This window comes from Galleria mellonella, unplaced genomic scaffold (assembly GCF_026898425.1).
Source record: "Galleria mellonella isolate WM207_F2 unplaced genomic scaffold, CSIRO_AGI_GalMel_v1 utg312, whole genome shotgun sequence".
Taxonomy (NCBI): Eukaryota; Metazoa; Arthropoda; class Insecta; order Lepidoptera; family Pyralidae; genus Galleria; species Galleria mellonella.
In genome coordinates, this window is record NW_026442074.1 from 10,316,619 (window position 1) to 10,341,865 (window position 25,247).

Here is a 25,247-nt window from a genome sequence, read left to right on the forward strand (position 1 = left end):
TGGATACGGTTTGTTTTTTTACACCAGACACTATATTTCGAAGTATCTCTTGTTTTGTTACCAATATAAATTGAAAGAGACAGCACGAACATTCAATTGCTGAATTAATTCACTAGAGTGATTTTACGTTATTTCAGCATCACCGAATTATCAAGGGAACCTTTCCAAGTGTCATCCAAAGATTTTAATGAAATTTTGTACAAATGTAGGTCAAATCTAAAATTGAATGAAAGAGTGTAGACAGTGGCATTCAAATTATCTGCAAATACCTTTTAAAGGGTCCTAACTGTTGTACAGTGTCGTTCACTAATTTGTATATTTATATTTAATTACAAGACATTGTAGGCCCTTCATAAAAACTACGTCTACTAAATCTCTTCGCGGTTGGTTGAGCAAGAAAATATGGGCGTCATATATGCTATTGTTTGGGTATAACAATTATAATAAAAACAGATTAATATTATTTTTTTTATTTTGTGCCTATGAACCTCTTGTACAATCCCTTGATAATTATTTAAATTTAAAATATATTAAAAGTAAACAAAGTAAGAGTAAGTAAATTATATTAAAAATAACAATTCTGAATCCAAATTAAAATGTTTTTAGCCGTTAAAAATAAAAGAAAACATAAATAATAACAATAATAATATAAGTGATATAAAACTTAAGTGATTATACAAAACAAAAACTGCAAAAATCAAAACGTTTTCAATTCGTATTTTATAAATATTATTAAAAAAAAAATATATATTGATCTACAGTTGCGTTAATTTTTACCATTACGTCCATAACTAAGAGCTATAACATTATTAACAATATCCGCTACATTTTTATCATCAACGATACTGACATGGTTACCATCTAAGAAGTGTACGGTAACAGGTCTCTCACTAAACTTGTCGAGGCCATAATTGTCTTCGCAAACTACAAATGGAGGGGTTTCTCTTGGTCTCATAAGTACAATTTGTGATTTTAGCTTCTTAACATTTGTAGTATCATAATTGATTACAACTTTCATACGGTCGAAACACACCTTAGCTATTGATGCGATAAATTCATTAGAGTAATCAGTCTGGACAGGCGACGCGTTGATACTGTACTTGATTCTTTCGTCATAGTCCTCTATTTTGCTAAGCTTCTCCATTAAGGTATCGGTAACTTCATTGTTCGGTGATACGATATCGATCGTTTTACATATAAGACTGTTCTGCAGTTGGAAGTCATTCTCGAAGTTCATTAAAGTATTGACCAGAGACTGAAGGAAGTTAGGGGCACCGTCTAAGCAGAATAGTGTTCCAGTGATACCTAAATGTAGATATAACATGTTATTAGTAATATATCATCTATGTAATACTTTATATATATCAAATAAAAAATAAACGAAAAAAAAAATTACCTTGACTTTCCAGTTTAGCCGCTAAATTCAATGCAAGTACAGTCCCGAAACTGTATGCAAGGAGCCAGAACTTAGAGCCAGGTGCCAATATAGATGTCACCAACTATAACAAATTAATAATCATATTATTATATTTAAGTTTCTATATTAACTGAGAATCTACAAATATGTGAAAGATTTTTTGCAAATTTAATTAATTTTATGTATACCTGAATTATCATGCATATATTTATATAGCAGTCACAGGCATTTGCAAAATCATACCTTTGCCAATATCTAATCACTATTTGAAGAAAATATAAATGAAGTTTTAAAAAACATGACTATAATACTTCTAAAATTATGTTACTAAACATCTCTTTCAATGAAAATCAATTTAATTAAAGCAAATAATAGTAAATTGTTTGTAGATTTATTGATTTAATCACCTTATACAGTCTGTCCACCATCTGTTCACAGTTCTCATTCTTGTGCTCAGTTCCGAGCTGCAACACGCACGCTTTAATTTTGAGCCTGCGACATAGTGGTTCCAGAATTCCAGCGGAACCTTCTAACCCTGGCAGCATAAACATTATATTCTCCGTCACCTGTTTTGCTTCTGTTTTCTAAAAATAACACAACTTGAGGTTAGAAGATTCATTATACCGTATCAAATCTCAATTGCATTGAAAGCAGTACTTTTTTATTATTTAATCGACTTCAAAAAAAGGAGGTTCTCAATTCTGTTGTATTGTATTTTTTATGTTTATTATATTATAACTCCGTTAGTTATAAACCAATTTAGAAAATAATTTATATATATATACAGGTTAGTCCCATAGAATTAATTTAACATCGGTTTAGTAGTTTAGTTCTAAAATCAAAGAAATCGGTTTTGATTTTTTTTGTTGAACACAATATTAATATTTTAAAACGTCATATCATTATTATATAATTATTTTTTTATTTTATGATAATTTTCAATTTCTATATATGCTAGAAACCCTACCTAGCACGTCTATTTATTAATCGATGCCCCTACTTTATAAATGATAAAACTATTCTATCTCTCGAATTGGAGTTAGCAATATACATTTCCTAGCGGGATTACTATACGGGATTTCTATATATTAAGATTAGATATTGTTATTCTAAAATCTCTATTAATATAGCTGATTAACAAAGTACCTCTACTTCCCCTTTTTTTCTGTGAGTTTATGAGGCGACTAAAGGAACTTAATGTCGACGGATGGGCAATAGCATCTCTTTCATAATATCACTTAAAGCATACCTGAGTTGCCAATCCACTTGCAAAGGTTGGCAACTACAAGCAAAGCCCCCCTCCCTTATGGGGGAGGCCTGTGCTCAGCAGTAGATATTTAATGGCAAATAGTTATCCAAGGTGTAACTTGTGATTATAGATAGCTATTACCAATTTCCATCAAATGGACTTCGGCTTATTAAGTTAGCAAGTTCTATAAAATATCTGAAGTTACATAAATACAATTAACTTACTCCTGTTTCGTTGCTAATCGCAGTAGGCATATAGATAACTGGTTTGTTCACCAATTTCTCTTCGCCGAAATTCCTCAATAGTACCTTCAGACCGGCAGCAGCTTCGAATTGTACTTGTTTGGCTCCTGACGTAGATTGGTCCTTATCATTCTGTGATGATAGGTCCAATAATCTAAAAGTAAATTTTTGATCAAAGTTTATGGTTGTTTTATTTTGTTATGTTAGCATTACAATAGTAACTTAAACGACATAACTTTGTCATTACTATTTTCTTACAGCAGTGTGCTTATTACTGCATCATGATGATAAAAAAGCAAAAATACCCAAGATTACCTTGCGAAGGTTAAAGTTCTAATATCCTGAGCAGTGAGGAAAATCTCAAACTCTCTCTCAAGGGTCTGTTTGATTTCTATAGCCATCATGCTGTCCATGCCCAATTCGGCTAGAGGAGCTTGTCGTGACACTGTCTTAAGATCCCTAAGACCTGCAAAAGAAATCTAATAAATAAAATATAAAAAAATTCTCAATAACACTTTTATGCTTTTTATTTTGTCAGCTGCCAGCTTGTTTGCTGTTCTATCCATAAATAATTTCTAATTTTGCTCTACAAAAAGACACCAATTTCAATCGTGACAAAACCAATTAATTTTTTTAAAGTAAGTTATTGTACTGATTTTCATAAAATTTCTATGGGATCAATCTGAAAGTGATTTTTGTATAATCAACTTCATTATAAATTTAATATGATTAATAAGTAAATATTTTCTCTTATTAGTTAGCGAGAAGATATTGAAAAAGGTTATAGAAGAAATTATTATTGTATTAATAAAATTAAATGAAATAAACCTATTTTGTAAAATAAGCCTAGAAAGAAATCAAATAGAGAATCGATAGATAATTTTGAAAAATGTAAAGAGAATTCGTACTAAGATGTCTCTATGGTAATTTGACCTTAATTATACTAATTGATAAATATATTATTTATTCTATACCCATAATCTGAGCTACAGCCTCCACAATGCTTCCGCAGTTGGAACTGCCAGCTCTTTTCTCAGCTACAACTATAGACGAGACTATAGGTTCGTCTTGTTTCAAGAACTTGTCCAAAGCCAACAAACACGATGATATCCGTTGTTGCAGAGTACCCCCAATCTCTAGTTGCACATCTTCATATTGCATATCAGCTACGAGACCAACCTAAACAAATTTACATGTTTAATTTACGTGTTTTAATTTACATGTTTGTAAATTCATTAGTTCACTGATGAGTCAGAAATGTTCATAAAAAAAGCTGTGCTCGCAGAATGTGTTCAAATTCTAAGTTTTATTCAAATATTACTTAAATATTTTGTAGGTAAGTAATGTCTCCATATTAAATCAATCACCAAATATCATGTGAATATTTTTTTTTCTGTGGAAAATTCATTACAAACTTGCAGTGATTTTGAATTTCTAACCCTTTTTTTTGTTTGTTGATTAATATGTCATTTTAAATTCATTTTTTAATTCTAGTATAGAATAAACTTACATCGCCAATAGCGCCCCATTGTACGGCTAGAGCAGGCAATCCATCCTTCTTTCTCTGCTCGCAAATTCTTTCCATTACGGAATTGGAAAGACCGTAATTGGTCTGCCCAGCGTTACCGCGGCCACACGATACAGATGAGAATACTACAAAGTTTCTGAGAAGAAAATATAAGTATTATATACTAAATATTTACTTTTATTAAAAATTATCACTAAATACAAAGTCTATTATGTTAATTATGTTAAAAACAATCATAGTTTCCCTGTAATATTTTTAGCTTTAAATGTTTTAATTTTATGTTAATAATATAGACCTTGTAAGAATCCTGATGTGAAGGTAAATAAATATAAAGAATATTTTATATAATGAAACTTCTTATATGAGATCAGAATATAATACTTTTTTAATAATTACCTCAACTTTGGACATAATTTCCTCGAGAGTTTATCTAAATGCTTAGTAGCCAGAGCTTTTGGCCCGAATGATATTTTAAATGTTTCTGGGGTTTGGTTTTGAAATATAGCATCCTTAAGAATTACAGCAAGGTTAAAGATAGCTTCAACAGGACCCATTTCGTTAGCCATCTTGAGTAATTCTTCGCATCCGGCTTCGGTTGTAACGTTATGAGTGGAGATTCGAACATCAGCTCCATATGAAGCCCAAGTCCTGTTAATGATATTTATATAATTATTATTCTTCGTTATTGTCTTGAATGTGTGATATTAATTAATGAATTATTATAATCCGTTTTATATATTATGTTATAATTATTATAACATTATATGTCAAAAAATATTATTTTATTAATATTTTTCATGTTGCTTAATACTTAATTACCTTAGTCTAGCAGACTGGTAACCGTTGCTGACTCCCCTGCGAGATGTTAGTAAAACTTTTCTGGCGCCTCTCAAGATGCACCAGTCAGCTAATTCTAAACCGAACCCTCCTAAACCACCCACAATGATGTATACACTTTCATCTTGGCACATGTACCTGATGAAATAGATAATAATTATAAGACAAATAATGCAAGTCTGTACAGAAGGTGTGACATAAAAGCATTCTATGTTATGTAAAAAGATCTACATGCAATAATAAATAATTTATAATCTCGAGAACCAAACTGAAATTGAATTTCACGTATAGGTAAATTTTTGACTACTATTCATAGATATTATTTCTATCCAAAATATTATAATAGAAAACCTCAAAAGAAACGAAGATTATAAGAAAGAGCTCACAAAGACAACAATGGCCAATCTTTTATTACTGAAAGCTGTTACTTCCAAACAACCTTTGGATGAAGAGGAATAATTTACATCACTGTAATATTAGTTATTTCGTAAAGGTCATAAGTGAAAATTTTCTTGTGAGACTTTTTAAGTATTTAAAAGTATATAAATACATTTTAGATTACGCATTTTTATTATAGTGACCATAAAGAAATACCTAGGAACAGCTTCTATAGGAATACACGTTGGTCTCACGGGTACGTTACTTTGCTCCTCGTCCCGAATTTTAACAAGTACCTGTTAATTAAAAAAAAAAAAAAAAACTATTAGCGAAATTTACCGATATACATTGGAATCTATTAAAGGAGCAGGGGATATTTAGTAATATATAGTATTGTCATAGAGAACTTAATGATTGAAGGATGGCAGCCCTTTTAAATATCGCCAAAGTTGCCAACGCTCCTTATTGGAAAGTCTTACGTTCAACAGTAGAGAGTTAACAGCTGCATCAATATTTTATGCTTAGTTTTCAGAATAAATTTCTCAATTTTTGTTGTATTACTATTAGTATAGCTAGAGTTTATTATGATACATTATTAAAACCTCATCAAGATCTGTTATTTAATTTAAAAGAATTGTGCAGACAAACGACAAGTACTGTTTATTCAATAGTATCAATTCTTACCTTCCCGATATGTTTCCCAGCAGCCATATATCGGAATGCAGCTTCAATTTCATTCTTTTCAAATGTGCAGTATGTTAACGGACGAACAATTCCACACGCAATGCCGGAAAGCAAAAGTTCATGCAACGTCTGTTGAAAGTAGATATAGTTATATTATAAACGTTACATTACATATTTATTCGCTTAATTTCTCTGTACAATACAATATGTTTACAATACACGATACGATTACAATGCACAATACAAAGACTCACGGTTATGTCTGGATTTGCAATAAGAGTCGTAAGTTTTAGTACAAGATATAACGCACTTAAGTAATTAAAGAGCTCGAAGAATCAACAACAGATGGGGAAGAAAGGTTCTTGAATGGCGACTCCGTACGGGCAAACGCAGTGTAAGACGACCTATCAGTAGATGGAGTGACGACCTCAAATGCATTGCAGAGAGTCAGTGGATGCAGGTGGCTTTAGACCGTTCCTTTTGGAAGTCTATGGGAAGGCCTATGTTCAGTACTAAACAGATAATAATGAAGATAATGTATTTGCGTTGCTATTTTCATTTAAATTCATTCATCCATTCTTGTTTGACTAAGAATGTTAAAATTTTATAGTCGCGATGTTTGGTATTAGAATTTCATTTTTTTATTTAATAGCATTAAAGTTATTATATTCAAAAGCATCTTCCAATTATCTCTGTTTGTTATCATCTCAGTATTTCATGTCTTTTATACCATGTGATCGCTCATACTATCTCTATCTATATAATTAAATCTTTTTCTGCGCTTAAGATCATCCACTAATACTAAATAAGACGTGTATAACGTTTAAAGGGCTAACTTATAATGACATTTAAATTACAGATGCATTACCTACTAATATTCAGAATATTTAGTTTTTACCCTAACGTAGACAAAGTTGCAAGGTACAGATTTCATTGAAGTTAAAGACTTACTGCCATTCATTTAAGAAAGCAAATAGAAATGGGCTAACCTCTTTTTTATCAGGATACTGGTACATAAGGTCATCCAACATAACACCGTGGAATGAGGCTTCCTTGGGGGCGATGTCAAGTAGCGTGTTGTTGCTGATATCAAACTTCCCAATTTCGAGGAATCGGCCTCTGTAGCGGAGACACCTTACAGATGCCTGCCAAAGAATATTAGCATTTAGTAGAAGAATACTTTATACAATTCTTTGGATACTAGCTTTAGAATTCGTGTTTCTGTTACATTCCAAACCAAAGCTGTACAAGCACAGCTTGTATAGCTATGGTTTGCAGAGTGGGATGTGAAAGCATTAATCCTCAGTTCTCAGGAATGTTTGCGGTCGGCACATACATGTCTTAAAATGACAAATGGTAACGTGCAGGGTTTATTATAGGTATTACAGTACATTTTGTATATATTTATGTATAGCTTCCTACTATTGGGAGATTTTGCCAGTAGTTGCCATGCTTGGTAGGTGCGTTGGCCACTAAAATTAGGCTTTGGTGATGTTTAAAGAGCTCTGTTACTGCCTATCCCTCGGCTATTAAGATCCCTTAGTTGCCTCTTACAATACCCACGGGAAAAGAGGGGGTGGTCTATTCTACGCCGAGACCTCACTGCCTATGTGATATTTCTGATGTTGTTTAAATCTTCAGGGAACTGTTTTCTTTTGGTGGGAAATCGATTATTTTTGCTGTTTTAAGTTACATAAAAAATGCAAAGTACTCCTTTATCTTATGTCCTCTCTAATCCAACAAGGCGCAAGGTACTTGCTGGGAGTCTAACCGCTATTTAAACTTAAAAACCGCTTATTAAACTTAAAAAAATATTTATAAGTTATCTGTAAATTTGCCTTACATGAAGTTTGTCATCCGAGAGTGAGTTAAGCACTAGGTCCACGCCTTCGCCGTTGGTTTCTTTACGAATCATTTGCTCGAACGATGTGTCTCGGGAGTTTCCAATATGACTGTCTGTTGATAGTATATTATTAGTTACGTTCATGGTAAGGAGTAATTTTTATCTTCATCATCATTGTTAATGTTACTAATATATACTGCAGAAAATAGATCTCATTTGCCATAAAAATGATAAGGTGGTAACATTTTATCACCTGGATAAAATACCATAATGACAAGGTTATGAAAAATAGAGCTACAAAATGACAAAATCGCAGAAAAGCCAAATCATAAAATAAAAATGCGTTGAAATTACTAAGCCGTAAAATAGTTCTAGTCATTATTGATATACCTTTGAGTTGAGGGAACAGTTTCTTGATGAGTGCTCTCTTCTCCGGTGTGCCAACGGTGGTGAAGACCTCGCAACCGTAGTGCAGCGCCATGTTGATGGCGGCCTGCCCCACGCCGCCGGATCCCGCGTGGATCAAGATCGACTCACCGCGTTGGACCTGGCCCACTATTGCCTAAGAGAAATATAAGTAAGTAGTTAACGTTATGATCTTAGAAAATCATGATATTTAAATATTATTTGAGTTGATTTAATTTACTTTCTTGTTTTTTTTTTTTATCACAGCATTTGGTGTTTAACTATTTTTGTCTAATTAATTGGAAAAGAAACGTTACTTATTCATATATCTGAATATGAACGCATTTATAATATTTTTAATAATAATTAACACCATTTGACTTTTATAAAACGGTGTCATCTATTTTCAAAATTTTGTACTACGTGCTGATATAAGTACTTAATAATTATGATTCATTTATTTGATAGAAATTTCGTACAACAAGATGACAGTAGTAAATAAAGTTCCATAATATTCAACTATTTTTAGCGTACAAATATTTTAAAGTAATTAAATTGTTATTATTTGTACATCACAATTATTTAGTCAATTACTAACACCTTTTAATTATATAAAGTTGTATTTAGTAAATATTATAAGAAAAGGTAATAGTATATTAATGTCAAAATTAAAATTTAATAGATATAGATCACAATTACATTGACAGCACAATTTTCAAATTCAGAATACACTTTTTACTTTTAACGTCAGGAAAAATGCATCATGCATGCTTCATACACGGCTTAGGGACCGTGTGAGGACTGCCAGACACCTGCCAGCTGAACGACCTGACGATATACCTCCTAAACTCAAAGGGAAAGTACCGAGGGATCTCTTACAAAATCGTTCTTGATACTTTTACGAGTCCAATGAACTGTAACTCCACCCTTGGGCGTGAAGGGTATATGCAACACGCCCCCGCACGATCCTTATCCTCCCTTGGTGAGACATAGAAAATGCCTAGGCTTTCATTTAAATATCTTATTTTTCTATGTTTAACTGTAAAAACAAGAAGAAATTATAAGAAAGAATATTTATTTTGACTAGTTAAATAGCCTTCAATACTTACTATGGCGTAGTAAACGGTGAGGTACGTTATAGGCACAGTGGCCGCTTCTTCAAGGGTCCACTCTTTAGGAATGACCCAAGAAAGGTCCTTATCAGCTTCCACCATGTTGGCCAGACCGGAATTCTTCACAACGCACATGACTCGAGAACCACTGTGGAATGTTTTTTTTAAACAGACGTTTTACCATTTTGCATATGTTGAGACATCAATTATTACTTGCTATCATAAAAAGTTGGTTTAGAATTTATTTCACTATACCTATAGTATAAATATCAATGTAATAAAAATTATACTTTAACTACACATGAGGAATCACATATATAAAATATTTCAATTAATCATCCAGGAAAGAAATGCTGGTAAATATGAGCTCTCTTGGATGAAGAAACCTCTGGGTGGTGATATATAAAATAAAAATTACACAGAAGCTCATCGATTTTTAATTGGAATCCTGGTATTCGTCATCGTCATATCAGCCATATACTGTCCAATGCTGAACATAATCCTTCTCCTTTTTTTGCCAGAAGTTACCACGCTTGGCAAGCGGAATAGCTAGGCTTTGTTAGGCTTTGGAGATGTTTAAAGAGGGACGATGCTGCCCATCTCTCGCCTTCCCTTAGTCATCTCTTACGACATTCACGGGAAAAGAAGTAGTGGCGAAGAAGAATATTTATAATTATTTACAAAAGAATTATGAATTTATAGAAAACTAGAAAGTTTAAACAAAAGTACAGGATCCTTCTCTGTGAGTACTCCTGGACAACAGTATGTGGAAAGTATTAGTAATTTATCTTTAGGAGGATGAGCATATTGATTGATAAGATAAAAATATGTATGCATTTACGTAGAGGAATAAAATTCATAGTATACGCACTTTGGTGTCAGTCCAACCAATTCCATTCCTTGCACGCACTCTTGATCAAGTCTTCCGCGAGCGACAGCATCTCGTGTCACGCGGCCAGATGCTGTCATCACGTCACGGAAGTTCAGAGCCGCACAGTATACCTTTAATAAATAGAAATAAGGTATCACGTCTTATTTATAATAAGAACTAAGAACAATTTTGAAGTTGCTTAATGAAAATAATTGTTAGTACCATCCAGACTAGGTAATAAGAGACGGTGCATAATTAGGTTTTTTATTAAAATTTTAAAGTTTAAATTAGGTAGGTAGTGCATTTTAAATAAATAACGTTGAGACTAAATCTACTTACTTGTACAAGTACACGCTCCGGATTTTTGATAACCTTATCTTTTCTGATTGGACCTTCGATCCATCTTAGTGTGGATAGATTTCCAACGGTTAAAGTATTAACAAAAGCGTGGTCCGCACGAACAGTGTCTAAATTTCCGAGTAGCAAGTGACGGTAGGTGCCCCATTGACCCTGTATTCATAAAATTATCTTTAATCATAAATTCGATTATAGTGATAATATTGCATTAAAATAGTATGACCATAAATCTGAATAAAATACATTTAAAAAAAGATTTTTTACTCACGTTCTGATAAACATTGAAAGCCAAATCTTTCTGTAATTGATCTTTGTAAAATTTAATATCTGGATTAAACTTAGGAGCTGTGGGATCAGAGATTAGTACAGCTCTGACAATTTCACCACCTGGCTCTCTTCTTAGACAATTTACAAGACCAAGAAGTCCATTTATGGGTTCTCCCTGATTGTACAATATAATTTTTTGTTCCGTTTTTAATTTCTCTTGCACTTTTTCCACCCAGGAGAAGTTTTCATCTCTTGCTTCTATTTGAATACACTCATATTGCTGGACTTTCATTACACGTTTTCTCAAAAGCACTATGTATTCTGATCCAACGTTTTGGACAGTTATTAACTCATACTCGTCAGATCGTTCCTTGGATTCTGGGCGATCTTTCTCACGGCTTATGATAAAGCACCTGTCTCGAAGAGTAGCTGCGGCTTGATTTAGTACCTACGAAAACATATTTATATTAGAATATTTTTTTTATAAATTAAAAAGTATTGTCTCAGTATACCTTAAGTCAATGCCTTTAAAAAAAATGTATTTCTTGAACGTCGTTACATAAGGAAATATTACTTAAGCATTTAGTCACTGACACTGCACGTATAGCTTTCAGTTTACACTCCTCACTTTATCAATCCTATGATTCTGAGTTCAATCCTCACACAATACAAATATTTGTATGTCAATTTATATATTATAGAAAATAGTTAATATATACATATATATAATATATTAGGAATTAAATATATTTTAATACAGACGTATCTATTGACAGGGAAAGGATTTACAATAGGCTAGATTTTTGTGCTGTGATGATGTAATGTCTAAGAATATATACTTGCTATTTGCCAAAGCTCTGCACCAGTGAATCAGTGCATAGAATATTCTATGTGCCAAGTTAGGATATAACCTAATCTACATGTACCAACTTTCATTGAAACATCCATCAATCTATCTATATATCCATCCTTACAAATTTTTGCATTTATAACATTAATGGGATTATTATTTTTGACAATCATTTCGTTTGAAAATATACATAATGTAATGAAAGTAGAGTCTGTGTAACTTATTTCAATACTAACATTATTCCTCTTTAATAGATTAGCCCCAATAAACAATATTGCGTTAGACTCTCCACTAAGTTTCTTCTTTTTTACTGTTATAGTAGATGGCACTACAATGGCTTCGTCTGACATTAACAACAATTCAGCTTGTATCAATGGCAAATCGGCAAGAACTTCACCAATCTGTTCTATTATTGGCTGGAGATCATTACTTTTATATTCTTCATCAACATATTCAATGGTCTTGACTTTGTAAGTTTGTATGTTTTCAAGTATCAGCTGAACATTAACACGGAGGCAGTCTTCGAGCTGAATAGTGGTAAAAATATTAATGTTACAGTTGTAGTTTACAAAAATGTTAATTATTTTATGGTAAACTTGATATTTCTAGTCGACAGAAATTTCTTCGTAATACTTATATACATATATTGGACAATTTAATTTTAGAAGAAAATTTTTGAAAATTTATAATAATTCAATTTAAAAAAAATTTAGTCTTATTTTCTCATAATATATGCGTGCAATTATCAAAGGAAAAGTAGTAAAAATTGGCATTATTAGAATCTTAAGCGATTTCTGGTTCAAATGTTTTAAATTTATGTATTTATTAAGACTATAACACATCACACAATATCTTCACTGATTTTGAACTGTGAACCATTTTTTGTCAAAACTAAAGTATATTTGTTATGTAAAAAAAAAATAAACCTTTACCGTATTATTTGCGAAATTTGGAATAAATACGTTCTTCTCTAATACAGCTTCGCCTAATGGTGGCCTCTTGGAGATCGGCATGGCATGTACACCACGAATTTCTACACCACCTGCCCTGTAGGTATAAAAATTTATAGTTTTTATTAATACAATCTCAAAGTTGGTAATTATTTAAATACTAAAATGTCATTACTGAGAAAAACGTACCAATAATTTTAGTTTCACAATCAACTATTTATACTTGGATAAGTGTTATTACCTAATCAATTAAGGACTTGTTAGACAAGAAAACACTTCCAGTTTATAAGCATATACATAATACTTCGTCATTAGAATAAAAAATAAAAAAATACTATAAATATTAAAATTTTGTATGCCATTGGTTTGGCAAAACACGCCTGTTCTAGTACATTACTGCAGCGGCCAGCGGCATTGATGGACAAACGTGCAAATGTGGGCCGAGGCGTACGAACAATAATAATTTTTCACGCGCCATAATGTTTCTGTGTTTTTTTAATAAACAGTTTTCTAGTTGCAAGCCAGTTCGAAATTTAAATAAAACCTTTTATTAGTTACCTCCTTGGTAGCCAAGTTTCGAAGTAAAAGGTCATTCCATTTTTAAATTACAGGACAGATATGAGTTTACATAGTAATTTATCTGGCCGCAAAATACGACAGATATGGATTTTCATACAACTTTTGCCGGCCGCTGCCCACATGTATCTGGCCATTACGGCAACTTTGATTTGTCTCGAAGAAGATTGTCAAAATAATGCTCACATTTCCAAGCATGTTTGAGAAAATAATATTTTATTACTAGCATCCGTATACTGTGTTTTTCAGCAAATAAATAAATTATTATTATTACTTATATATTATTTTTGTGTAGGAAAAGTACTAAATGAATGCTACAGTTATTTAAACTTAATAATATGCAGTTTTGAGCATTATATCTTATATTATACGCTGCATTAGAAGTAACTACAATTACCTACCTGATAACATTAATATCAGTATAGTTGCGAACTTCCAGTGCACATACTTTAGAATTTTCATTTATTTTCGATACAACATTGTAGTGCAAGCCGACATCAATTGCCAGTCTCTCAATCCTGGTTGGTACAAAAAGACCGCGGGTGTCCTTGCTGATGATTTTGAGCTGCAGCATGCAGTCCATGAACGTGACCCAGTTATTGACCCAGGCGAGCCGACCTCGGGTGCCTTCGATGTTGCAACCAATCACACCAAGGAATAAGTCGCTATAAAAAGCCAAATTATAAATTCTTATTACAAATATCAAAAATAGTATGTCCGAGAAGATCAATTTATATTTCCAGGAATTGAAGGAACTACGAAAGAATATGAGTAAGTTTTAAGTTATAGAGAGGGCTTGAAGTTTCGCCAGTTTTTCTTTGTGCAACTTAGAATGGCAAACATATTGATGGTCCACCTGATGGAAAATGGTAACTATCACCTATAGACATAAACAGTACCATGAACATAAGAGAGTAGTATATCGTATCTCCCATGATTCTCCTCATGCTTTGGTATACATGAGGACTGATTTGTTATGGCTCTGTACTATTTCATTATTTTTTTTAAAAATGATTGATATATTTACTGAAAAAACCGATAATCAATTTCGGAAATTTATTGAAATTTTATATTGAGAGAAAAGTTCTGAAAATTAACTATCGGATAACACTATTTGCTATAGTATTCAATACGCCCTTTTTTGCACTTTTTGATCGCAAATCGTTATTCGCTGAAGGATTTATTACCTATACTGGTAGCCTCTAAGTCTCAATTCCTTATAGAAGTCTTTAGTGAGCATATGTTTGATGTTAGGACCGGACACTTCAGGGACTTTTGGCAGTACACGGTAATCTTGTCCCACGTTTTGCTTTATATATATACGCCCTGTTACGATCGGTGCTCCACTTTCTACGACCTAAAACAAAAATGGTACATAAATTAAAAATAGGATTATTTTGTACTAGCTTGTACCTTCGACTTCGTGTTTACTGGCCAAGATAAAAAGTAGTCTATATCCCTCTCCAGTGCATATAGTATGTTCATACTAAATTTCATAGTGATTGGTTAAGCCGTTAAGATGCTTAAGGTAATAAACATACTCGCTTTCACATTTATAATATAAGGATTATAGCATCTGCAAATTTATACTTATTTATTAACGTATTAAATAGTACTTAGTAATAGATAGCTTTAAATATCCACATAAAAAATATAAAAAAAAAATCAAAATAAAGGAAAATTAACAAAAAAAAACATTTTTGGGTTAGTATACATTTATTCGGCCATATTGTTCCGATACAGAATAGGCCACCCCTTTATTTCCTATAGGTGTCGTAAGAGGCAACTAAGGGAACGTCATGGTCGAAGGATGAGTAGCAGCGTCCTTAAAACATTTCTAAAACCTAACTGTAGTTGATAACCCTCTTGTTAAATTTGGTAACTATTGGCAAAAGCCTTCAAGGCGAGGGCCTATGTTCAGTAGTGGACACTTAATGGCTGAAACCGTTATATCGTCATCATACATTTTAAAAAAATTAAGTTCTAAAGATCATCAAAAAGCATCCGCAACACCGTAGGAATTACAGATGTGCTACCGGCCTTTTTAAAAGAATTTGCTTTTTTCTTGAACATAATGATGTTATATCGATTCAGCAATACTGCTGCAGAAAACTGATTCCAAAGTATGGTTATATATGGAAGAAACTACCTTGACAACGCATAGTCGAAAACTCCCTTTTATTCAAATGGCTGGGACGGAACTTTAGTGTGTGGCGGGTTGTAGGTACGATGGTAAAATTCTTCACCAGGTAAATATAAGTTTAGTATACAACTTTTTATTTTTATTATTTTTATATAACTTGTAATAGCAAACAAGCTGATGGTCCAACTGATGGTAAGTAGTGATCGCTACCTATAGCCATGAACAAGAATACAAACTTCATAATATTTATAGTAGGTAGTGTTAGTAAACTATTAAATAAAAATACCAACAGTATGACGATAGTTATTTACTTACCTCAAAATCTCCGCTTTCTTTATGTATTGAAATAATGAATGTAATAAATCCTTCCGAAGGGATATTTGTAGCTCTCAGAAAGCAAACATTCTCGAACACCACAGACAACTTGTCAAACAATTGTCCCATCATTTTACCAAGTGTCTCCCATACGAGCACTAGGTAACCAGTAGCCGGATACAAGTTGCGACCTGTCGAGAAATAATATATTTAGTTTTAATCATGTGAAATTTTTATCAAAAAAAAAAAAGAAACAAGTAAAAATAAAATGAAGAAAAAAACTGAAAATATTTGAGATTCTAGAATTGTTAAATATAAGGGTCTCGTGTGAAATAAAAAAAACTATTTATTTTTTATTTTAAACCATAATTTCAGAGTTTAAAATGTAAACTCAAAATGGCCAGCTAATTAGTACACAAGATACATATAATGGTAAAGGTTTGCAAAAAGCAAATTATCTGATCTTGCGTTCTTCGTTCTAGTACCAAACTGAACTAGAGTCAGACACCAGAAATCCCTTGTTATATAGCAAAATGCCATAGATCTGCACGAAGCGCTTCTTTTTATCGTTAGTCGTAAGGAATAATGAAAGAGTTCCAGCTCGAAAACTCTTCAAATGTCGATGGTGTATGCATATTTTCAAGGTAAATGCGCTTCATCTTAGATCTTTAGACACCATCACTGATCGTGAAGTGAGTCATATAAATCAGACGTAATAAGATCAAGCGCAAACCCATATCGATATAATCCTTCTCCCAATACATTTTTATTTTAACAGAAACTTTATCAATATGTTTTATTAAAGTCTATAAGTCTTACCGTCGATAACATGGCCTGCCAAATATTCCTTACTCTCAGAGGTTATGGATTCATTAACATTACGTTCTCTTGATGTTAAATGTTCCTCGGTATTGTAGGAAGTGACGAACCTAGAAATGTAATAAGTAAAATTTTTAATTAATTCTTACACAATTTGGAAGGGTAAAAAGCTGACGGCATACCTGATGATATATTATTATTGTAATTTTCAGACATGAACAGGACTAATAACTAATAACAAAATGTAAAATTTTTAATAAAATATTTTATATATATTCTTTATTGCACTTGTAAGTTACATAAAATAATCTATTTATAAATGTTGTGAGCATGGGTGGACTTATCTCTGAAAGAGATCTCTTCCAGTCAACCCAGTACAGTTAGAAAGCATTTCGTTGGCGGGCAGCTGAAGTGCTACAACTATTAATACATAAACAAATATACAGTTAAATAAAATATTAAAATATATAATAAAATATTACATAAATACATACACTATAAATACATATAATACCAACCTATTTATATAATAAATGTTAAAATGAATTAATATACTACTTACATTAGAATTTGTACATTATTTTATGATATGCAAGATTCTCCTCGCGTATTGATATTCTACGTTGAAACGTGTATATATACCATATTGCTCCGAGAAAAAATTACACTACATTATAAATACTGCATGTTTACATATTGATGTTATTCATTATACAGCTCTTAACTGTTCACTGCTAAATATAATCTTTCTCTATAAGGGAAGTTTTGCCAGTCCCGGTCCTTCTTTTCCCCTGGGTGTCGTAAGAGGCGACTGATGAGGGCGAGGGATGGACAAAAGTGTCCCTGTCAAAACATCTCCAATGCCAAACTGCGGTTACCAATCCGCCGGCTAAGCGTGGCAACTACTAGCAAAACCTTTCTTAGCGGGAGGCTTATGTCCAGCAGTGAACAGTTAAAAGCTGATATGATGATGCAGGAAGGCAGGAAGTGCTATACAGGAGTATGATATACTAAATATTATTGTTTATGCTTTTAATCAGTTTTTTTTTACAATATAACTGGAATGAAAATACATAAATTTACATGATTGTCAAATTTAGCACGTACCAATTTTCATTATGCTCCCATTCCACTAAATGTGCCAGGTAAGGTGTGCCCTGCGACACAGGGAAAGGCACATCGGGATAGATGTTAGCGAGCTGCGGGTTTAGTCCCAAATTGTACAGTCTGCAAAAAGAACATAGAGTAAGTACATCTTGCACCAATTTTTCTAAATTAAAACTTACTACAATCTTCATGTAATTATTACGAGATAAATACAGCACTTTAATTAAAACTTCAATCAAAATACTCGTAAGGTCACAGTTTATTGGTAAAGTGTTGTGTAATAAAAAAAAAAAAAACTCTTTTTTGAAGTCGATTAAAAATAATATTTACAGTTCATGAACTTATTATTTTTGGTTACCTTAAATGGCAAACAAGGTGATTGATCATTTGAAAGAAAGTGGTAACCGTTGCCTATATACATGAAACGTTTTATAAACATCACAAAATTGAAAGAAAAGCGCTACAGTTCATTAAAACTAAGACATAATAAGATCACAAACAAATTCTATTCATTAATTCGAAACACAGTTACAAATATCCAAGCAGATGACTTTTGTACAAAATCCGTCTGCGCTTGTTATATAAGTATTATTTTAAATCTTCTAAATTTGCTTTCAAGACTTTTTAAAATAAATTATGCTTATAAGTGCATTTTTACCTAGAATGAAGCAAGGCAAGGCAAATAATTTTATTAAATCATAATTTTATTGAGTTAAAAACAGAATCACTTACTTTCCAAGTGCTGTAAGAAGATTTTGTACGTTATTATCATCGTTCTTCCGAGTCAGGGTAATATTTGAGGTACTTTTCTTAAGGTACTGTTGGAAAATGTTCTGAAGAAATCCGTATGGAGCCACTTCAATAACAATAGCATTGTTTTGGATGGACTGGAAATTATCTTCAAAGAGTACTGGGCTCTGTTGATAAAAAGTTTAGAGTTCAATTTACAGAAACAATGTATTATAATAGACTTTAAAAATCAATTAACAAAAGAAAATAAACCGTACTAAAACACTTTGAGTGTGGTAATCGGCAGAAGACAGCTCTGCATTAGAATTTTTCCATTGGCTTTGAGGAACTGATGTAGATATCCAACGATCCGAGCGGGATTTTGGTGATGGGATGACTTCTTGAAGATATTTTCGGAGTTTTGGAGCTATAAAGGAGAAAATTGATGGAATATATATTTTAATATATATAATATAATTTACTTTAATACTTTTTATTTCGTTTCATTGTTAGATATTGAAAGATAACACGTAGTAATTCCTTAATTAATGTTTACTTCAAAGATTTCTAAGACAATGATATGAACAACTGAAGTATTTGTTAAATCCTTTTTTGCAAAGAGTTAGTCATAAATATACGTAATATGAAATAGACTACATATTTCTTTTTATTACAGGACTTAATAAAATTTATTAAAATGCTATTAAGCAGATCGGCAAATAAACAATTTCTTTCTGTGTAAGTTAGGTGAAGAAAATACAAATTTTATACTAAAATCTGTACAAGTATAGTGCATAATGACTGTGAAGGTAACAACAAAGAAGTAACAATGATACATTACCAGCTTCAGCAACATATCGTGAGTGGAGAGCTACGTAGGAGCATGGAACATCTTCAACAGATACTCCTTGAGTCGACAACTTTGAGGTGAAGCTCTTTACGACATCAGCTGGGCCGGACACGGTACTAGAGCTGGGGCTGTTGCGACAAGCCACTTCTATTTCGGGTGGACTGATCGATTTAATCTGTATCGAACATCAGGATTTTTTTTTCAAAGATTTATTAAAACCAAAGGATTTTTATATAGACCTCAAAGTTTAAGTTTAAATCGACGAATGTAATTTAATTGTGATAATTATTTTTGTAATTAAAAGACGTTATTTGATTAATTTTAGTTAAAGTGGAAGTGAAACTCCCTGAATACCTTGGACTAGTTCATCAATGATTAATTTCAATGACTTCAAATTGTAAGAATAAATACAAGACGAGACTTGCTCTCGAAAAAAAATTTGCCTACGTGAACCAAACTAAAACTAAATAGAATGGAATATTATAGAAATAATCTTTATTCAAATAAACTTATTTATATTTTTAAAACTTATTTTTTAACGATGTCTATGTATATGTATAACGGAAATTTTATGAACTTACTTGAACTTCAATATTGAATATTTACATAATAATCACTTACTTGATTGTAACCAAGGCTAGTAGTAGCCATAGAGCCTTTGATGAGTTTACTCTCGGTAACTGCTAGCCCCTGGCTGTACGCAGCTAAGATTGTCTGTTCAGCTGTCAAACAACCGTCTGCGTATGCGCAACCCAACTCTCCAAAACTATGCCCTAAAAATTTTATAATATATTTTACACTTTTTTGCACCATTTACAACAAATACACTAAAATGCGAACTCAAACAAAAAGCGACCTTATTGCTAATCAATCTACTCCAGACAATCTAGAGTATATCTACAACATAGACACAATGTACTCATATACATATATACAAATAAATAAATATATAAGTATAAATAAATATATACACATACTTAATAGTACACATACAACAAGAAGGAATGAAGGAGGAAGGAACTGTATTGTCTCTGTAATTGAGCGTAGCGAATAAAGGCAAAAAGTGAGTTCCACAGGAGAACTACAGTAAAGGATTAAGAACAAAAAGAAGAATAACGAACGAGGAACTTAAGACAAAGGTATAGTACATTATTGAGATAAAGCAAAATTTATTCGAAAACAGATTAAATTTATACATTTAAATTTTAGAAAAGTAAATGCTATTATCAATAGAAATGTAAATTATCTAATCTTTCTCTAGTGGACAATCCAATCAAATGTTATCATGTAGAAATAAAGCCCCTTTATCGTCATTCTGAGGCGTAAGAGAATGATTCACTTACCAATGATATAATCAGGTTCGATGCCCACAGTCTTCAATACATCAGTAAGGCCGATATGAAACGCCGCGATGCCAATGAATGAGTTCAGAATATTATCGTAGACTTTAGAGTTGGATTTCGTAATGATATTGTATAAATTTATACCTTTTGGCTTTAATGTTTTATGACATCTGTATGAAAAACAAAAAAGACCACATGAGCTCAGACTATTTACCTACATAAATATTCTATAAAATAAAGTAGTACTCTATCACTGCTCTTGTATTACTTTTTTCTGTTAAGTACTGTATTATAATTTCCTAGAAGGAATAAACAGTTTTACCAAACCTTCAATCCACTCACTGTTTTGAATATGATAATTTGAGTATTTGAATATTGATCATTCGGTGCTAAATTCATATGAGACAGATTGATAAATTTTATTGAAATAGATAGAGGTAATGAAAACTCAACGTAAAAGTAAACTCTGTTCATTAATTCAATAATAAAAATGTATATGCACACAAAAGCATATAAATTTTTATTAATTGTTATTATTAATTTTTAGGATTAGAAAATTTATTTTAAAATAAGAAGATTGGTAACTGAAATATTTCTGTGTAAATGACAAATGAATTAAACCTGAATATAGCAGCAGCAAAGACCGGGATCTTAAGAAATTGCATGGCGACACTTGTCCATTGTGATCCGAGGCCTGAATATACGAACCAAATTGGTCGACGGACATTAGAGAAGTACTGAATTTCACGGGCAATTGGTATGCTTTTAGTCGGCGTAGATCCTAAAAATAACACATATATATGTCATATAAACATGTAACGAGACAAATTAAATTAAATACAAGTACATTTTAATGATATTGGTTTTAAAGACTACAATGTTATTTACAAGAATCAATTAAAAAGAAACCTAAAATTATAAAAATATTTAGTTTCAATATGGTTGATTATTCTGAATTTGAAAAATATAATATTATTTACCCAACAATGTATATCCTCTAAAATGGTGTCCTTTGATATTTTTATTATGTATAGCATGAAATAATCTCACTTGTTCTACATCTACTGTCTTGGACTCCAAATCATTGAGAATCTTGGCTACAGCTGACTTAGTTCGACCAGAAACACAGACAAGGCGGGGTAAGTCATCTTCTGGAAGACCATTATTGACCTGGGCAATAATTAAGAAAGTGATGTCAAAATCTAGAGATCTATATTCAGCAGTAATGGTAATCAAAATAAAAACTATATAAATAAATCAAGTATATTTCATTATTTTTTATATTACCTTTTCGCGGGCTATATTTTTCAGGAGTACATGAGCATTCGCGCCACCAAATCCAAAACTACTAACACCAGATAAGCCCTTATTCCAGGGTTGCTTTTCAGTTATGACATGGAGACGGCCTTCAGCTAGAGCAGCAACTCCCTTTCGCGGTGTTTCGTAGTGCAGATTTGGAGGAATCAATCCTGTGTTATACGCTATGCACATCTTGAAACAAAAAGATATATTAATATAGTTGTCAGATACGGTGCTTAGAATATTTTCTTTAGGTTTCATTAGATGTTTGGAATAAAATGCTTGTTTGACTTTAAATTCAAAACTAAAAGTTACCCTTTATTTGTGATTTAAGATATTTTTTAACATCTTAATGTAATATCACAAATTAATCTTTATAAGGCAGAAATATAATTACGTTACATAGTTACATATGTACATTTTATTACCTTATTATTAATTATATATTATGTAGTAATTAAAAAATATTGAAAAAGAAAATACCTTAGCGATCGAACAAAGACCAGAAGAAGCTTCAGAGTGTCCCAAGTTAGACTTCACAGTGCCAATCATAAGCGGCTCAGAGCGACCGGTACAGAATATCTCATCGATGGCTTGCAATTCCACAGGATCACCAACTTCAGTACCTGGGTACAGAGGAATAACACCTGAGTCCTCAGGATTGGTCACGCATGGAGAGTATCATGGACGAAACAGTATACTCTGTTATGTCCATGGCACTGCTCATGTCTATAGGCGACGGTTACCACTTTCCATCAGGTGGGCCGTCAGCTTGTTTGCCATACTAAGTTGTATAAAAAAAAAGTACATATTAATAGATGAAACAATACTGAATTCTAACAAAATGTGACAACGTGGAAATTACCAATTTTAGAAAATAATTCGATAATTTTCAATATTTATTATCGTTATGATCATGTGAAATTTGTATTTGAAGACTTCTGGAGTAAAGTTCAAAGTAGATGCGAAAATTTTTGCGATAGGTTTATAATGAGTATTTTAAGAAAAAATATTTTAGTATTTGTTTTTGTTGATTTGAAACAGACAAATGGATTTTTTCTAATCGCAATTGAAAATAGTGGCATGCATTTTCTATTTCTCTTACAACTACATTAAAGGACGATAAACAAAGTAATAGATGTACCTAAGAAATTGATAGTCAAACATTAGTTTCTTATGTAAATTTCGAACAAAAATCAACTTTAATTTATTTTAATGTACCTGTTCCGTGAGCTTCAATGAACTCCAGACTAGAAGGTGCAATGCCACTTTCCTCATAGAGTTCAGTAAGGAGCAACTTTTGATCTTGTCCAGAGGGATAGGTGATACCTTGCTCCTTGTAGCCATCACAGTTTGTTTTCGCATGGAGCACTTGGACATATATTCTAAAAAAATACTGTGTAGTAACTTTTTGAATCGGCATGATTCACGCTGAATCTACTAAAATTAGGTACATGCAATTTGATAAAGTTATATCAACAGATGGTTGGATGTTTCTTAGTTATGACTAAACATTTAGCAAATTTGGATAAAATTTAGTAAATAAACTGCATCAACAAGTAGTAAAGTGTCCCATGCATTAGTATAGAACACTTTTTATATTAATTCACACGAGAAAACCGCAGATGCAGCTAATCTCATTAATATAATAAAAATGCAACTAGACGTTGAATGACCTTAAAAAGATTAATAGATGCCAAAAAATATTTTTTTGAAATTTTGTCTGTCTGTCTGCATATTTGTTCCGGCATCTTGTAAAAACTGCTGCACCAAATTGGATGCAGTGAAATTAGAACTTTAGGAATATGTAGTACTCCTGAAATTCTAATTTACAAACTAGTGTACGTTTTATCTAGAAGAGCTTTATTCCATTGGTATTCCTATTTCTGAAATTTACTTGCAAAAAGCTAATATTAATTAAAATAAAAACTATTAATCTTAAGTTATCTTATACCTTCTAGAGTCTTTCGCCTTTTGAAGTAAACATGCGGCGATAGTTTCTGAACGAGCGTAACCATTAGCTTTGTCGTCGAAACTCTTGCACCTACCATCGAGGCATAATACACCCAACCTGTAACAGATGAGAAATATAAGAAGACATGTCAACTCATCCATCTTTCACTGGTAAACATAGAACTTTTATGTATTCCATCTCGGTTCGGTTCAGAAACACCAGTAACATTTTAAGGGCGTCACTTCTTCACGTGTGGTACTTGAGGATCTAACTTTATCATCCAATTCCTTGGGTTACTGCCTATATCATCATCGTTCTCATTTTTATCATGTTGTTCAGTGCTTACTGATACTGCTTACTAATACATATATTATCAAATATACCTGGCAAACTGCAGCGATATAATGAGATGAAGGCATAAATTGGTCCCGCCTACAATGGCAGCGTCACATTGACCAGTACGGATGGCTTTGAAGGCGTGTTCAAGAGCGTACAGTGAACTTGAACAGGCGGTGTCTACGGTGTATGCTGGACCGGTTAATTGAAGCCAATTCGAGATACGGTGAGCCAACATGCCACGACTGCACCTGTACATTAAAATAAATTTATTTAATATAAAGATACTTTCTCATACAAACTATATGAGAAATATACAAAAGTATTCTTGTTCCATATAATAAAGTTACTGCATGAAATTACAACACAAAAAGTCATTTACTTGGGTAACTCTCTCCCATTCGTGTTTCAACCGTAAAGCAGTTGTGTTTGTATAGCTGTGTTTCGGTTTGAAGGGTAGGATATGGCGTGAATTTATAGGGTACAGAGGAATAACACCTGAGTCCTCAGGAATGGCAACGCATGGGAGGTATCATGGGCGAAACAGTATACTCTGTTATGTCTATGGTATTGCTCATGTCTATAGGCGACGGTTACCATTTTCCATCAGGTGGGCCGTGTTTGCCATTCTAAGTTGTATAAAAAAAAATATTTAATAAATTTTTTCGAATTGAAAATAACATACAATTTTGCATTTTTTAAATGTATTGTTACAAATTTTATAATTAAATTATAATATATAAAGTATTAGTAAAATTATGATCTTCATTAAAATATCGATCTTAA

General features: G+C 32.2%; 1 protein-coding gene and 1 long non-coding RNA gene across 2 annotated transcripts in view; one reads left to right on the plus strand and one right to left on the minus strand.

Annotated features, from left to right (window-relative positions):
- Nucleotides 1-454: 454 nt before the first annotated feature.
- LOC113515170 (fatty acid synthase-like) overlaps nt 455-25,247 on the minus strand; it is a 29,227-nt gene continuing 4,434 nt past the window's right edge. Inside the window, exons 5-41 of the mRNA XM_052895945.1 lie at nt 24,509-24,712; nt 24,126-24,242; nt 23,393-23,556; nt 22,655-22,797; nt 22,160-22,363; nt 21,853-22,042; nt 21,494-21,653; nt 20,873-21,042; nt 20,151-20,302; nt 19,521-19,704; nt 18,958-19,106; nt 18,683-18,867; nt 17,951-18,070; nt 16,844-16,953; nt 16,025-16,215; nt 14,754-14,923; nt 13,968-14,231; nt 12,973-13,087; nt 12,277-12,567; nt 11,192-11,638; nt 10,906-11,076; nt 10,567-10,697; nt 9,693-9,843; nt 8,569-8,740; nt 8,179-8,291; nt 7,325-7,480; nt 6,336-6,464; nt 5,868-5,947; nt 5,256-5,411; nt 4,833-5,084; nt 4,419-4,572; nt 3,883-4,087; nt 3,224-3,374; nt 2,891-3,062; nt 1,825-2,001; nt 1,397-1,499; nt 455-1,305 (exon numbers count right to left, since the gene is read on the minus strand). Coding sequence (XP_052751905.1) covers nt 767-1,305; nt 1,397-1,499; nt 1,825-2,001; nt 2,891-3,062; nt 3,224-3,374; nt 3,883-4,087; nt 4,419-4,572; nt 4,833-5,084; nt 5,256-5,411; nt 5,868-5,947; nt 6,336-6,464; nt 7,325-7,480; nt 8,179-8,291; nt 8,569-8,740; nt 9,693-9,843; nt 10,567-10,697; nt 10,906-11,076; nt 11,192-11,638; nt 12,277-12,567; nt 12,973-13,087; nt 13,968-14,231; nt 14,754-14,923; nt 16,025-16,215; nt 16,844-16,953; nt 17,951-18,070; nt 18,683-18,867; nt 18,958-19,106; nt 19,521-19,704; nt 20,151-20,302; nt 20,873-21,042; nt 21,494-21,653; nt 21,853-22,042; nt 22,160-22,363; nt 22,655-22,797; nt 23,393-23,556; nt 24,126-24,242; nt 24,509-24,712 — 6,742 coding nt within the window. The 3' untranslated portion in view covers nt 455-766. The remainder of the gene's footprint in view (nt 1,306-1,396; nt 1,500-1,824; nt 2,002-2,890; nt 3,063-3,223; nt 3,375-3,882; nt 4,088-4,418; nt 4,573-4,832; nt 5,085-5,255; nt 5,412-5,867; nt 5,948-6,335; nt 6,465-7,324; nt 7,481-8,178; nt 8,292-8,568; nt 8,741-9,692; nt 9,844-10,566; nt 10,698-10,905; nt 11,077-11,191; nt 11,639-12,276; nt 12,568-12,972; nt 13,088-13,967; nt 14,232-14,753; nt 14,924-16,024; nt 16,216-16,843; nt 16,954-17,950; nt 18,071-18,682; nt 18,868-18,957; nt 19,107-19,520; nt 19,705-20,150; nt 20,303-20,872; nt 21,043-21,493; nt 21,654-21,852; nt 22,043-22,159; nt 22,364-22,654; nt 22,798-23,392; nt 23,557-24,125; nt 24,243-24,508; nt 24,713-25,247) is intronic.
- On the plus strand, nt 21,042-22,129 carry LOC128200934 (uncharacterized). Its single transcript, XR_008252967.1, has 2 exons — nt 21,042-21,309; nt 21,420-22,129. It is a non-coding gene; the product is annotated as an uncharacterized LOC128200934 (long non-coding RNA).